Below are 15182 nucleotides of genomic sequence, written 5' to 3'. Positions count from 1 at the left end.
CTAGATTTCCTAGAGTAGAGGTTGACTTCAAATCTTGGAATAAGTGCACACACACAAAAAAGGAAATGTAAGGGGTCATTACATCTAACATATTATGTAACGTCTTATATCCTTGTCAGGCAGCTACTGAATAGCTATCTTAAATTTATTGAATAGCGTAATATATTACGCCAGTCTCTCTAGGAGCTTACATTTAATTTGCCACAAATAAGCATAAATTCCAGGGAAAGACTGAGTGTGTGTGAGAATAAATAATTATATATGTATATATTACATATGTACACACAACCACAAACATACACATAACACACACACATACACAACGAGTAAGGCAGTAAGGCAGATATTCGCAGTTTGGCAAAACAAAGCTCATACACATAGGAGGTCAAAGTTGGAGTGATAGGACATGGCTGGAGGAAAGAGTATGAGTAAAAAGGAAATGGGTAAGAATTATTTTTGTAAACTTTCTCTTTAGCTTTATCATGGGACTTATTGTTCTGCTTTATTTTTACTTTTAATGCAAATTACATCCCTTACCTTAAAACTTTTCTTTCAGAAATTTGCATTGACATAATCCTTTTTAACTCTTTTCCTTCCAAAATGGGGCTTTGGAGAATGAAAAACAAAATTATCTGGGAAGTGCCTGCTTTAGAGCAAAGCCATGAGGGGAGCAAATGAGCTTCCCCTTGACCTCTGGCTGTAGCTGTAAGAGGGAGCAGACTCTTCGGAATGAACTCTTTAAGTCTTATTAGAGGATCTCCTACTCCCTGTGTAACCTTATCCACTCCCACTGCTGCAAATATGGTCCATGAATACGTCTGTGGTTCACAGGTTTGTACCCCCAGCCCCGACCTCAATTTGGAAACTTTAGGATTTTATTACCAACTCCACTTGATAGTTGCTTGTCACACAGGGAGGGTTCTGCGGATATCTTAGTAAAATCACCCCTCTCTCCCTCCAGGCTCTCAAGCCAGAGAAGCCCACGGTCATACTCAGCACCTTCCTCTTCCTTATCCTTGTCCCCTAACTCAGTAAGCCTAGCACTGAGCCAGGTTTCTAGACTGCATCCGTTTCTCTCTCGGCTTTCCACACACCAGGGCACCACTTGCCTGTGTGAGGCCAGGGTTCCTAACTGGACTTTCCGCTGCTACCCGCGCTCTCTCTAGCCCATTACCCACATGGCAGTCAGAGTGATCTCTTAGCATCAGATCACCTTTCCCACTTCTACTGGAATAGAGACTTGCATCTTTGGGAGGTCTACACGAGACTGCCCATTTATGGAAACTGCTGTGGAATCACTGGCCCCTTGCTGGGCTGTACCCCATCCACACTGGCCATGTTCCATTTGCCTGAAAATACTAGACTCTTCCTCACCTTTAGAGGTGCCCCCTGCTATAGCATGTGTCTCCCACTACCCGCCACATGGCTATCTCCTGCTCACATCTTAGCTGTTACTTTCTTACAGCAAGACAACTAGAGGTAGCAATGTGACAATGTAAAGGTGGGAAAGGAAAATATTTCTAAGGTGCTTTAGGAAATAAAGAAACTTCTTGTATTATTCTCCCTCCAGGAAGACAGTAGCCAAAAGTGAGGAGCACCAAAGACAATGGCAAAGATGCAATGGTTTTGTTTGTGTGGTTGGTTTTTGTTTTTCTTTCCATTTGGAAAGTGGCATATCTGTGCCTAGAAAGGTAACTGAAACAAAGCATGTTTCTGCAAAATTAGACCTGTTCATCCAAAGAAAGAAAAGGCACATAATAAAGAATCTGATAAAAATAAATTTAAAAAACAGTAACAGATGTCACGGCCATAACTTTATCACAATATAACTCCTAGAAGTCATGAAGGTATTGAACTCAAAATAAAAAAAATATAGGTAGATGTTAGTGTAATTCTGTGGAAAACATTCATCTTATTACACCAAAATGGTAATTCTGAGTAGAGTCTGCTTCCAGCAAAGAAGTTTTTTATTCTTGAAAATAAAACGTGCATATGGCCTGAAGTAGAATATTTAGTATTAAATGTATTTCTTCATCAGATAATTGTTATCACAAAGCAGAAAGAGTATTAAAATATCCCACTCAAATAAATGCAACCGCAAATGCATTTATATTTCAGAGTTAAATAGCAGACCGCCGGCTCACTTTCTTTAGGATTTGGCCTTGCTTTGAAGTTCGCTATGTTAGCATAACTCAGGAAACACACAGTTCCTTGCCTTCAGACTGATTATGAATGACCTGGTGTCCGATGAGAAGATACTTTTTCAGGGTCAGTTGCATATTGTAAAAATGTGACCCAGAAATTATCTCAAGCTTGACAGGAGCACTTGCTATATAGAAAGAGTATTTTTCAGAAAGATTCAGAATTGTCAGTAGAAAAAAAGAATTGTCAGTAGCTTCGCTGCTATAGAATCAAAGAGCCCATAAAGTATATGGAAGAGAGAGAGAATGGGGGTGTGCACATGCTTACAATCGTCTCATCTACTTCATGTAAAGCTTAAAAATAAATAATGCTTGGGGTGCCTGGGTGGCTCAGTGGGTTAAGCCTCTGCCTTTGGCTCAGGTCATAGTAGGGTCCTGGGATAGAGCCCCGCATCCGGCTCTCTGCTTGGCAGGGAGCCTGCCTCCCCTTTTCTCTCTGCCTGCCTCTCTGCCTACTTGTGATCTCTCTCTGTCAAATGAATAAATAAAATCCTTTAAAAAAAAAACAATGCTCTTTGCTTATGGAGTAGGACGGATATTTGGAGTATCATCTCAGACACATAATTTTGTGGTACCTCGTAATCTTGTTTTTGAGGCTGCTTTGGAAGCCATCTTTTTGCTATTTTTTTTTTTTTTAAGAATTTATTTGAGAGAGAGAGAACATGAGAGGGGAGAGGTCAAAAGGAGAAGCTGACTCCCCGCTGAGCAGAGATTCCCGATGCGGAACTCCTGGGACTCCAGGATCATGACCTGAGCTGAAGTCAGTTGCTTAACCAAATAAGCCACCCACGTGTCCCTTTTTGCTAATTTTCAAATATTTCAAGCCCTCTGTTTTATATACCAAATTGGTTTGACTTCACATATTAGCCAATCAGTTGTGCCTGTTAACCTTAAAGAAACTTTAGGGCTCGGGGGACTTCACCCTTTCTTTCAGTTTTTCGGGTCGTGAATATCACCACTGTCTTGTATACATCTCCTTCATTCCTGCAGCAAGGATTTATTTGCCAAGAGCCTGCTGTGCGCTGTACATTCTGGAATCATCCTCCCTCTCTGAAAACTAACTATTGAATTCATGGCCCTTTAAAGGAAGACAGTTCTGTAAGAAACGAGGAGGGTTCTGAGGGAAAGGAGCCACAAATGTTCTGAGGAAAAGCATCAACCCACAGTTAGCCAGGTTGAAGTAATTTCTTATACTTTTGTCTCGCAAAGTAGAAAGAATATTTAAACAGTCCACTCAAATCAAAGACTCTAAATGTAACCATAGATGCACTGACGTTCCAAATTTAGGTGATGGCCACTGATCTCTGTCTTTAGGATTAGGCTTTACTTTCAAGTACTATTTTAGGAAGAAAGTGTGTGGTTGCCGTAAGACTAGTTGCAGCGGCCCTGATGTCCTCTGTCACTGTTCTCTGAGATCCCCAAAGGACCTGTGTTTTGAAAAAGAAGAAGCAGAAGAAAAAGGAGACCCAAATTTTGACTCTGAAGAACCACCATTGTGTATAATTTCTGAGACTGTTACATTTCAGGGTTAGTGTAGGATGTGATTTTTTTTTTAACTTGTTCATAATTTTTCAATGTCAGGTTAGTTTCACTTTATAAACTGATTTTCATAGCTTATACTTCCTAAGTCATTGAATATAAACAATGCTAATTATGCTATTTGCTAATTAAATATTTAATCCCCAGTTTTCTCTTGTCAGTAAACGTCTTTCTTTTCCTTCTCCTTCTGTTTTTTTTCTTACCTTTTCTTTTTTCTTTTTCTTTTCTTTTCTTTTTTTTTTTTTTAGGACCTGGGGATAACGAAAGTGGGTCATATGAAGCGGATTCTCCAGGGAATTAAAGAGCTTGGAAGGAGCCCTCCCCAGGCTGAGTTGTAATCATATTGGTGCTATTCCTTGGAAGGGAAGTTATTGCTACTTAATACAAAGCTCTTAGAAGCAATGGTCTGTTTCTGTACTTTTCTGCCTGGAAAGCAAGTACCAGGGAAGCACCTCTATGGCTTGATATCTTGCTGTGGGTGAAAATTTTCATTTGAGGTAATGGGAAATATTTTTGTGCCAAAAACATATACATTCCACGAAGCCATTTACTTATTGTGCAAACTTGACGTGTTCAGATATGCTCATCTTAGTAAGAAGGTGGGAAGAATCCGAGATAATTGCGTGGTCTGAAGGGTGGAAACGTTTAGTTACATTGTACTTTCCTGAAACTTGGTCAGATGAAATGTCCTTACCATATGACTGCATAACAATATGTGGCTAAAACTTCTAGTTTTCATTATTGGAGGCATTGGCTTCTTCCTTAAAAATCACTGGTTAGGAGACTAAGATATACATTAGTTTGTGTTTTGAATGCTAGTTTGGGTGTCAACTGAGATTTCTAGCATTCAGTGGTCAGGGAACATGGTTGAAACCCCTCAAATATTATGAATGAATGCAGATCTTAATGCACGGCATTCCTGCCTGACTGGTCTTTCTTTTTCTTGCATGTCACATGTAATATCGTAAAACTTAGCTTTAATGTCAGCTTTAATGGAATTTAATTTATTATTACCGAAGTTACCTTTTTGTTGGTTCAAGGCACTTTTCTGTTCTTTGATGGGGGCTTTTGGATAAATATTCTGTATTTAAGAATTTGTGAACATGTGTCTGTGCCATAATCAACAAATGATACACATTTTATGCAAGCCAATTCAATGTCACTCTATCATCAACAGTAGACATGCGCATTAAGAAACTCTGGATATTTTTATAAAATTACATGTTTTGTTGCTGAACTAAAAGCTTATTATAGCTTCCTAAACCAAAATTCCCACATTTTGTTATTCTTTTGGTTTAATTTAGTATTTATTTAATACTCTGTTTGCATTTATAATATAGTGAGCTATTGACATCCAGGAGTTTCCCCGAGGCCTCAACTGGGATTCATATACTGATTGGTCACCCAGACTTACCTGCTAGCTAGAGTAACTACTGATAAAACTTCTCAATGAGAGATTTAAATTTTTAAATTTTTTCTTAAGGGCTTTATATTATTATTATTACATTATTATATTATTATTATTATCTCACTTAATTCTTATATCAATTAGATAGCATTTTCCTTTTCCTAAACCATAGTACTTCAGTGTAAGCTTATTAGGAGTCAACCTTACAATTACCAAATCTTTGAAAGCCAAAGGCATACATGTCAAAAAGTCATAAAAATATCCTTAAACAATCTTTCTTTAAACATTATATACCAAAAATTAATTGTAATATTTAAAAATCTTCTATATAAGAGAAGAAAACAGGGTATTGACCCAGTGGTGACAATTTTCATGAAGTAGCCTTCTAAGTAGGTGCTCAATAGAAAAACATACACACCCATGTACATATACGTTTCTACGTGTCTATACACACATGCATGTACATTCACACTTACGTATGCATCATCTTGAAATATACTCTCATTGATATTTTCTGGACAATTATTTGTCACATGCCTAATGAGAAATATTATTGAGAAAGCATTTAAAAATGAACACTGTCAAGCATAGAATTTCATTATAGCAAAGGAGTTTAAATATTTGACACTTTAGTCTTATTTATAAATTGGGCATTTAAGTACCAGCAAAATCACAAAATTTTGATATCTTAAAAATAAATGAGCCTGGTGGGTTCCTGACCAAATGTGTCTAACTATATGTTTTACCTAAGTTGTGAATAAATGGAAATTTCCCAAAGGGAATTACATCAAGTAGCGTGAAAGAGTCAGAAGCTACTCATTTAATATTATAATGTTACCCACACTTAGGAAATCAAAGAGCTTCTTTTATAGTCTTCACCTCTCCAGCCCCTGAAGGTATCCTGCTTTTCTAGGCATTTCCCTATGAAATTAAAATGGAGATGCCAGCTGTCAGATCAAGATCCCTATCCAGCTCTACCAAAAAAAGAAAAGTAGGGGCAAAGAGGCAAGGAACTCCTGAGAATAATTAATTAATATAAAAATCTTTACTGATTTTCATTCACCCAAAATACCCCTTTGCCACTAGAAAAGATTTAAGCTATTACACGTTCAGAATTTGAGAGTAAGATGAAGATAATTAAATTTTTTGTTTGATGCTGATCTTTTTACTCATAGGTAATAACTCTTATCTATGCTGTAAAACCTCAATTAATGGACTCTTTAACTAGAATTTTCTTGCAAATGGCTTTTGGATGAGGGAAATCCTTTAAGATGACAATTTTGGTATCTTTTTTGTTGTTGTTAAATAAGAGAAATTTTTCCTGTATGCTTTGTCTGTGCATGATGGATGTAGGACCCAGATGACCTTATTCATATCTGTTGGCCAAGATGGTGTCCTCAGAGCCTCCCTAGGTGCCCATTAGCATCAAAGAGGAGCCAGCTTATAGTAGATGTGGCTAAGAATAAAAAGTAGGAAGAACTGCTCTCTGGAATCTGATCACAGCTCAGGGGAGTGCAGGTGGGGCCTCTGTACCTTGATCCATTCATAAGCTGAGCTGAAAAGCTTAACCCTGCTCCCAGTTGCCTGCTGTAACTGCCATTCCACTGCTAGGCTCTCCCACACCTGGGTAATTTGGAAGGGATGAAGGGGAATCACAGCCCAGCCAACATCCACTCCCTTACAGTCTTATTTTCCTGAGGAAGAATTTGAGACAGATGTGCATGTGTGTGTGTGTGTATACATATATATATATATATATATATATATATATATATATATATATGTGTGTGTGTGTGTGTGTGTGTATATATATATATTTTTTTTTAAGATTTTTTTTTTAAGTAATCTCCACACCCAACGTGGGGCTTGAGCTCACAACCCCAAGACCAAGAGTCCCATGCTCTACTGACTGAGCCAGTCAGTAGAGCATGGGACTTCCAAGAAGGAAAAGGACAGGGTCAGGCCTAAGTAAAATTTCGAAGTGTGCACCCCGCCCCCCCCACTTTTTTTCCCCTTCAGTATTACTCCACCTCCCTTCTCACCTCCTGGCTTCCCGTCTCCCACATGGCCGTACTGTGACGGTTGCTCAAATCCTCACTGCCATCTGCTACCCTTTCTTCATCAACTCCCCAGCTAGAAAATGACCCCTTTCATCTCTCCCCACTCAAGTGCCCATTATGGGTTATCTGAGCAAAGTGTTAGGAAGAGAACAATTTAAAGAAACGAACTTTACAGTTTGCGTTTCATAAAAGGAAACCTGGTAATCTAAATAAATTGGTGGGTTAGATAATTTGGAGACTGTGATATAGATCACTCTGGCTGAGATGAGATGATCTGTGAATGTCCAGACCTGTGTTGTCCGATCTTGTAGGGACTAGCCACATGCGGCAGTTTCAGTTTACATTGATTTAATTAGAAAGTTAGTTTCTCAAATGCACCAGCCACATTTCAAGTGCTCAGTCACTATGGTAGACAGTACAGATGTTGAACATTAGCATCACTGCAAAAATTCTACTGACAGCACTGATCTAGATCATTGCTACTCAGATGTGGTCCATGGACCAGCAGCATAACACTTGGGAGCTTAGAGAAATGCACTTTCAGGTCCATTCTGGACCTACCAAATATCAATCTTCTTTTAAACAAGATTTGTCAGTGATCAGCGTGGGCCTAGCCACATTTTAACTCTCCCAGCTATTAAGGATTTGAGTTCTTCAAAAAGCCCGTAGAATAGCTCATTCCCCAACCCACCACTTCCTAGAAATGCCAGAAATGAGTTTTAACTCCTTCATCACCCTCACTGAGTTTTCTTCTCAATGTTTTTTCCTGATTCTGGTTCTAGATAAACCCTGCCTACCCATGGGTTTTATTTTGGTAGCTAAGGTAAAATAGGAGATTGGCTGACCAACACAGCTGGCCCCTCTCCAGCTCCCCATGTCACAGTTGAGTCACTAAGAATCCACTTCTGCTCAGTTTCTTGCTCATGTGGCATTCTCATTTGTTCACAACTTAAGTCACAGGGAACATTTCAGAAGAGTATGTACGGAGATAAGTGAAGACCGGGTCAGTCTCCTACAACTTGTACATTTCACTTTCTCTTATCACTAGATTATCTTGTTGACATAGTTCATACTTGAGGATACAGATAGCACATGCACACAAAATGAGTAACGAGGTGTGGGAAAAAAAAAAAAAAGAAAGAGCCAAAATGAGTGCAAGTAAACTGAACATGTCATCAAAGCCCTCAAAGAGGGCACATTTTGCTGGACTTTTTTTCTTATTATGCCAAGTTGTTTTGATTTTTCAGACAGTTAATTCTGTAAAGTAGTGTCTATGATATATCATATTTTTGATCCTTAAAATACAAATTATTTAATTCTCTAATAAGATCTTTCCCAGTGATTTATTGTCAATACTTAATCATTTTTACATACTGATATCATTTACCAGAACATTACTGCCTAGAGATTCTTTAGCTAATCTTAAGGAATAAAGAGGGCACTACTTTAGTCCTAATAGGAGTTATTTTTAACAGGATTCAAGAAAGAATATATTCATGCAAAGCTATGACTTAGAAAATTACAGTGGAAATCTCTATATACATCATTTATTAAGTAAATTATCTATTCTGTCAGACTGGGCTGAGATACAGTGGACTTTCACATTATACAGATATGAATTCTTAAAGGATAGAGTTTTTCGCTGAGCTCCATAACCGTCACATCTCTCAGCCTTGACCATTAGGATCTCTCCTTCCCTCTCCTGGCAGGATGAACTCACCCTGCATTTTTCAGATGCAAACTAGGTAAATTGGTTCAGTGTGTGATAATAATCCAAGTGGCAGTTTTAAAACACCAAGTTTTTATAATCAGTTGAAAGGACTGAACCGTGAAGATTCTTCACATACTAACTACTGTTCAATGGCATAACCTCCCTGGCAGTTCCCACGGTGCTTGGCAGCCACTGTTCCTCCCTCTCTGGCTTGCCCCCCACCCAGTATCATGGGGCCTGGGACCTGTTTGTCTCTGCTAGGCATCTCCCCCAGTGACTTTTGTATAATGATCTCTCTGTCAAATGGTAATACAATGCCTTCGCAGTAGGATGCCTTCCTAAAGAAACAACCAAAACTTCAAAAAGGCAATGACTATTAGTTTTTTTAATACCCAAAGCATTCTTTACCTTTATTATTGCTTCTTTTTATTATTGTCTCCAAATTTCGTTTAGAGACATTTCTGTGGGCAGAAAAAACTTTATTAAAGGTTTATCATTACAGAGAACAGAGAGATAAAAGACAGCTGGACTGTATGGATTTGTATACTTCTTTCTGTTATTTTCAGGAAAATAAGTTTGATAGCAACTGAAACTGCACTAAACTCAGTTACAGTGTTTTAGATAAAAACCCATATTGCTACTGTAGATGAACAGACTGATTCCCCTTATGTAACTAAGCTATTCTATTTACACATCTTTATATTTTATCTCTTAATTTTTGATACACACCCAAGCTTAGATTGGAAAAACGGATACCAAGCCACTACTTAAAAGCTATAAAAGCTCCACATAAAATATTTCATTTTAGCTACAAGTTATTCATTGCATAGGAATTTATAAATAGTCCGGGTATTTCATAGGAACTGCATTTCAAGAGTAAATTAATCTTATCTAAAAACATAGGGATACTTTTAAGATGCATTAAGATAAGTTCCATATTCAGTTGATGATACCATTGAAGTAGGATAATGCAGTTAGATAAACAAGCTAAAAAGAAAAAAGAATATATTTTGTGGTCCTTACTGTTTGCACTATTGTTTACCACAGCTTAGCCATATCTGTTTGTATATTCTAAGTATTAAGCTGATATGTAGCTGAAGATTTCTTACAGTTCTGGTAACTGGTAACTAGTGCTGTGAAAGATTTTGGTATTGTAACCTTCCCAGTTTTGTGAGTTATATATTGTATATTGAAGATGACTAATAAATTGGAGTAATATATTTATCTAGAGCTGGGAAAATATGATAATTATTTTCAAGTCTTCAAATAAGTTGTATGGAATTTGTTTCTTCCTCTCAAGTGAGATACAAGTCTCACTTTTATGTTAAAATGTCTATTTATACAACAGGTTTCTCCTTTTACTGGTTTTATTAATTTTCATATTAAAATTTTTCTTATCTTTTGATACCACAATAATTATCATGCTGGTTATTCAGACTGCCAAGATGTATTTTAGTTTGCGGGAATTTTGGCAGACAAAATATTTAATAACAAACCAGCTTTGTATATTTTGTGGCTTTGGGGGCAAGAATTTTATCTTCGAAACTCTATATGAGGCAGTGCTGATATTAACAAAGTCAATGATAAGACAGTATTACTTGTGATCATCAGTAGAAGGTTTTCTCAAGTTGTATAAATCAGTGCATTTATTTATTATGTTGTAAAATTTAATCTTTATGCAAAATGCATATTCTAGCTCTTTTCTTTGTTACTGCTGTTGCTTAGAGTGTAATAGGTCTGTTAATGATTTACTTATGTACTTGAAGTACTCATTTCTGTCAAACAGATGCCCAGTTTTTTTCCTTGTTAAAAAAAAAGGTAATCTTTTTTACCATCATCAATAACTAAATAGTAATAGGGATTTGTTAAAAAAATAACTTGCCTATTTAAAATAAATACAGAAAAGGGCATAATGCCAAAATGAAATCAGCAGTATTAAGAATTTAATATAACCAAGGGATTCACTGTGCCATATTTTCTCAATATATATTTTATCTTCAAGTCAGAACTATTTTTGTGATAAACTTTCTGTTTTGCTTGTAAAAGAGATCTCAGTGATTGTATGCTATTACACTGACTATTCTAACACTGACCCCTGAGATTCACCAACTTCTAGGGCCCAGCTTTAGATTCCAGGGTGTGCATTTTTAAGGCATGTTTGCATTTGACTGGTCTACTTTACAAATAGTAACCTTGATAGATAATGCTTTATTTGTTTCTGTCAGTTAAGTCTGTGGGACTTGAATTTGAGTTTTGAGTTACTTTTGTTTTTAAAAGTATTCTTTGTTCAACCCTTTAAAAAACTAGAAATTTAAAACACAAGGGCATAACCTCCCACAGGGAATAAAGTCAGGTGTTTTTAGGAAGAAAAAAAATGTCCTGACGTAATGTGAGGCAATGTTGTACACGAAAAGAACCGATTTAACAGGTCGCAAATTCAACCATTTATGGTTTTACGGTGTGAGCAATGGGTAAACTGTGAACTGCTTAAGATCTATAGTAGGAGATTAAGAATTAATTTGCTATAGTTTTAAAGAGAGTTTTGTGTTAATTTTACTGTTGCACAAGCAATTATTGAAGGCAGGAAAAAATAAGAGAAACATCATATTGAAATATGGAAACATCATAAAGTAAAGGGAGCTCGAGCTGGTAATTTGGCCAAGATTTGGAATGGGTAGTTTGAACATAGATATTTTCCACCTTATTTCATAGAAATGCAGAACATGTGTGAGATGAATGGTAGGCACAATACCACAAAACCCAAAAAAGTCACAGTAGTCCAGTCTGAGACTGGACCTTTGTGGTATCAAAATAGCCAGTGAATTCAGGGAGCTCATTCTATGGTGGCAGGTTAGAAGTCCGTGAAGAAGGCAGTTTGAATGACCTCATTGTTTGTGTTTATCACATGAAGCAAATTTCTGTGCTTTGTCAACTTCGTGATTGACAAAAATTAATTGTCAAAATTAATGGTATTGTAAATAGCTGAATCACATGATTCTGGAGTCGGAAATGTGGTTTAGATTTATTTGGTTCTATAACTGACTGTGACACTGGCTCACTGTGTCTTTTCTCCAAACTGTGTATGTTTTGGTGTTTCAACATTCCCAATTAGAAACGGCACACAATATTATGAATTTTAAGTACTTGGTAATTTTTCTTTTACAGCAGAAATTATGTATGTGAGAATCATGTTTAAATTTGCCAATTCTTTCCAGCTGTCGTTTGATATACAAAGGACTTCCAAAGCTATAGTATGAAAATTTAAAGTCCAAACTAAATCCCTGATGTTCAGTTTGCAAGGAGAGTGAAGTTACATTAATACTGTCCATACCAGAGTAAGTTATGGGAACTTTCATCTCTGTACTATAGGTTCATATTATTCATTCACTCCCACTTCTAAAATCTTCTGAAATATAGAGAAATTTTGTTTTTTCTACACTCAACCCAAACAACTATTTTATAGTAGCATATACTTTTTTTTTTTTCCAAATGAGATCTTCATGTCTTATCTTAGATTAATTCCCGAAAGAGGAAAGTGTCTCCTTATATCAGTGGTTACCAAAATGAAGTACAGGACTTTCTTGTTTTACCCTGTGATGTCACTTACTCTCTGTACTAAGTGAATTCTGAATGTTTCCCCTGCTGTTTGGTCTGAAGCTGGGTCATTTGCTTCCATTCTTTGGCTGCCCAATGGAGCTCCTTTATGCAAATTACCTTCCCAACTTCCTGTAAGGAAACTAGGGATTGTTTTCATTGTTACCATTATGGAAATCTGAGTACAGTTAAAGGGGAAAAATCAGAATAGTTTTGTTAAAATTATTAAACATGGGATGAATACTGACTTTTATTTTTTTTACCTGACATTTGAATTCAGTCACTGACTGATACTGAAAAATTTTGTTCCTAAATCTGGTATTTATTATGGCATACTATCATAACTCGAAGCTCCTGTTACATCCCCTCCCCCTAAAAATGTTGAAACGATGAGAGGGTGTTAGCTGCACAATAGAGGGAAAAACCAGAATCAGAACTCGTCTGCAAGGGATTTTGATCTGTCTCCATGCTACAACCTAGTTTTCAAGAAGACAGGTCTCTAAATGGTGATTCCAGAATGATTTGGTACAGTGACAGGAAGAAATTATTTTCTGGGTATTTGGTTCTCATGACAACCTGGTATGCAGATGATTCTAGTATAATTCAAGTAATTTTCAAATTCAATTCAATTCAATTGTAACTTTTATTAGATCCTACTGTGTTTACAAATCTCAGTCCTGCAACAGGCTTCTAATATACATGATGATAGGGAGGCAAGAATTGCAAACCTAAAGCTCTTTTCATTTCTTCACCTTCCTTTACTTGAAAAGCTTTCAGAAAGCTTGTGAGAGGGGACAGTTTTCATAGCAACACGACGTGATTATGTGTCTCTGCCAAGAAACTCATAAACCAAAATATGGAACAAAGCTATGGCTTAACCCCAATCTCGGTTTTGGATGGTATAAGCAAAAGCATTTCATATATGAAAGTTTTCTCAGTGTTTATGCAGTGGCATATCTCATGGTCTGTCCATCTCAAAAGTTGAATTGGCATTTTATGTTCTATTTCTAATTGTTAAGTGAAGCGATAGTCCCGGTGCTTCAGTCAGCCGTTGGTCAGTGATTTTTCTCTCCGGTGCTTTTGCCACAGTTTTTAGCAACCAGTTCATGTTGCAACTAGTTCATGTTGCACGTGGTCCATGGAGTGATCGTTCTAAAACACATGTCACTTTGTCGTTCCTTTGCTAAAAATTCTTACATAGGTTCTCCTGTTTATAGAGGAACCTAAGTCCTTAGCATGACAGATAAGGGGCTCTCTGGCTTTGCCTATCCTACGCTTTTAGCATCCTCAGCTACCATTTCCTCTAGAGACATTTGGTAATTCAGGAATTTTAAGCTACTCCCAATTCATTGCCTTGGCATAATCACTTGCCAGAGATCGATGCTTTCAAAACTCCGTTCAGATTTAACCTTCTCTGAAGTTCTACCTGACAACTCGTCCCCAGCCAGAGTTAAGTATTCCGTTCATGCTCCATAGCACCTTGAAACTTTCTGTTAAAATAACATCACATTTCAATAACCTGTCTATGCCTGCCTTTCTACCCTGCTCTCTGAATTTCTCTTTGTAGTCTCAGTGAGAGTTAGCATGTCATAGGACTGAAGGACTGAAGGTAGGAGAGCACCTGAACTTCTTTGTATTTTTAAACTTTTACAAATGCAAGCTTAAACAACCGTGAGTCACGCAAGGGGGTGTGTATTCACGAGCAGGTCGGCATGCACACACTCTGGGCAAGCCAGCGGAGGATGAATGTCAAGGGAGAGGGATTGTTTGGGAAAGGAGAATCGTCCATTTGCTTTAAATCAGAAATATTTACCAAATCTGAATTTTTGTTTCTACAAATGAGACTTAGAAAATTTCCACATTACTGTGAAATTCTTGTTTATAATGCACAAATATGCCCTAAAGATTACCTTTCTCCTTTGCAGACACATTCAGGGTTCACAGTTATTTAAAACCCATACATTGGTCACCTATACAAAATAAGGTTTCAGAAAGAATCAAAACCAATAATGAAGGTGAAATTTTCTCAAAAGTAATAGTTAGCCAGGGATACAGGCTGAATTTGTGTTATTGCAGGTCATTTGTAGCTAATGATTATTTCATTTTTTTATAATGCAATGTTAGGTAGCTTGTCTGTACTGTTATCAACCCTTATAGAACATAAAGACTAAAATCTAAAACCTAACAGTTTGTTTTTCTATCACGATTCTATGAATCTTTCCCCGTGGTCCCAAATCATGATAAAGTTCAACACAAAAAGTTCTTCGTAGTTAACAATGTCTAAAAATGAAATAAATAGTAATAAAAAGTGTATGTCATTAAATTAAATGCCCTCTTCCTTTGCTCACTTGAGAGACATTTTTCTACCTGCTCTATACTTGGCACTTAATTAGATGCTGGAAAAACAATAAAGTTTGTCTTCAGAATTATTTTCTACAGCCTAGGAAATTAGGTGGGGACAGATTTTAAACCAAATATTTCTCTGGTGACTTCAGAGTAGCCTTGTTCCTCCCAAAAAATTAATCAAATTCTATGTCATAAAGAATTGTTCCCATTTTTATGTCCAGTTTTTACACAAACACAATGTTTGACCATCACTTTGTCAAGTACATCTCTTCATCAATCTGTAGAACCCTGTTTCCACAACCATATGTGCTATGTGTGGTCCA

At 36.9% G+C, this 15182-nt stretch overlaps 1 protein-coding gene across 3 annotated transcripts in view; it reads left to right on the top strand.

Annotated features, from left to right (window-relative positions):
* The window catches only part of DGKH (diacylglycerol kinase eta), a 177939-nt gene extending 172722 nt beyond the window's left edge, over positions 1 to 5217 (top strand). For all 3 annotated transcript variants that reach the window (XM_059377511.1, XM_059377512.1, XM_059377510.1), the window contains one exon: positions 3989 to 5217. In XM_059377511.1, the coding sequence (XP_059233494.1) occupies positions 3989 to 4078 (90 nt within the window). In that variant the 3' untranslated portion in view covers positions 4079 to 5217. The remainder of the gene's footprint in view (positions 1 to 3988) is intronic.
* The last annotated feature ends 9965 nt before the right edge of the window (positions 5218 to 15182 follow it).

This window comes from Mustela nigripes, chromosome 15 (assembly GCF_022355385.1).
Source record: "Mustela nigripes isolate SB6536 chromosome 15, MUSNIG.SB6536, whole genome shotgun sequence".
Classification (NCBI taxonomy): Eukaryota; Metazoa; Chordata; class Mammalia; order Carnivora; family Mustelidae; genus Mustela; species Mustela nigripes.
Note: the sequence above shows the minus strand (reverse complement) of the source record. Positions and strands in the feature narration are given on the sequence as shown.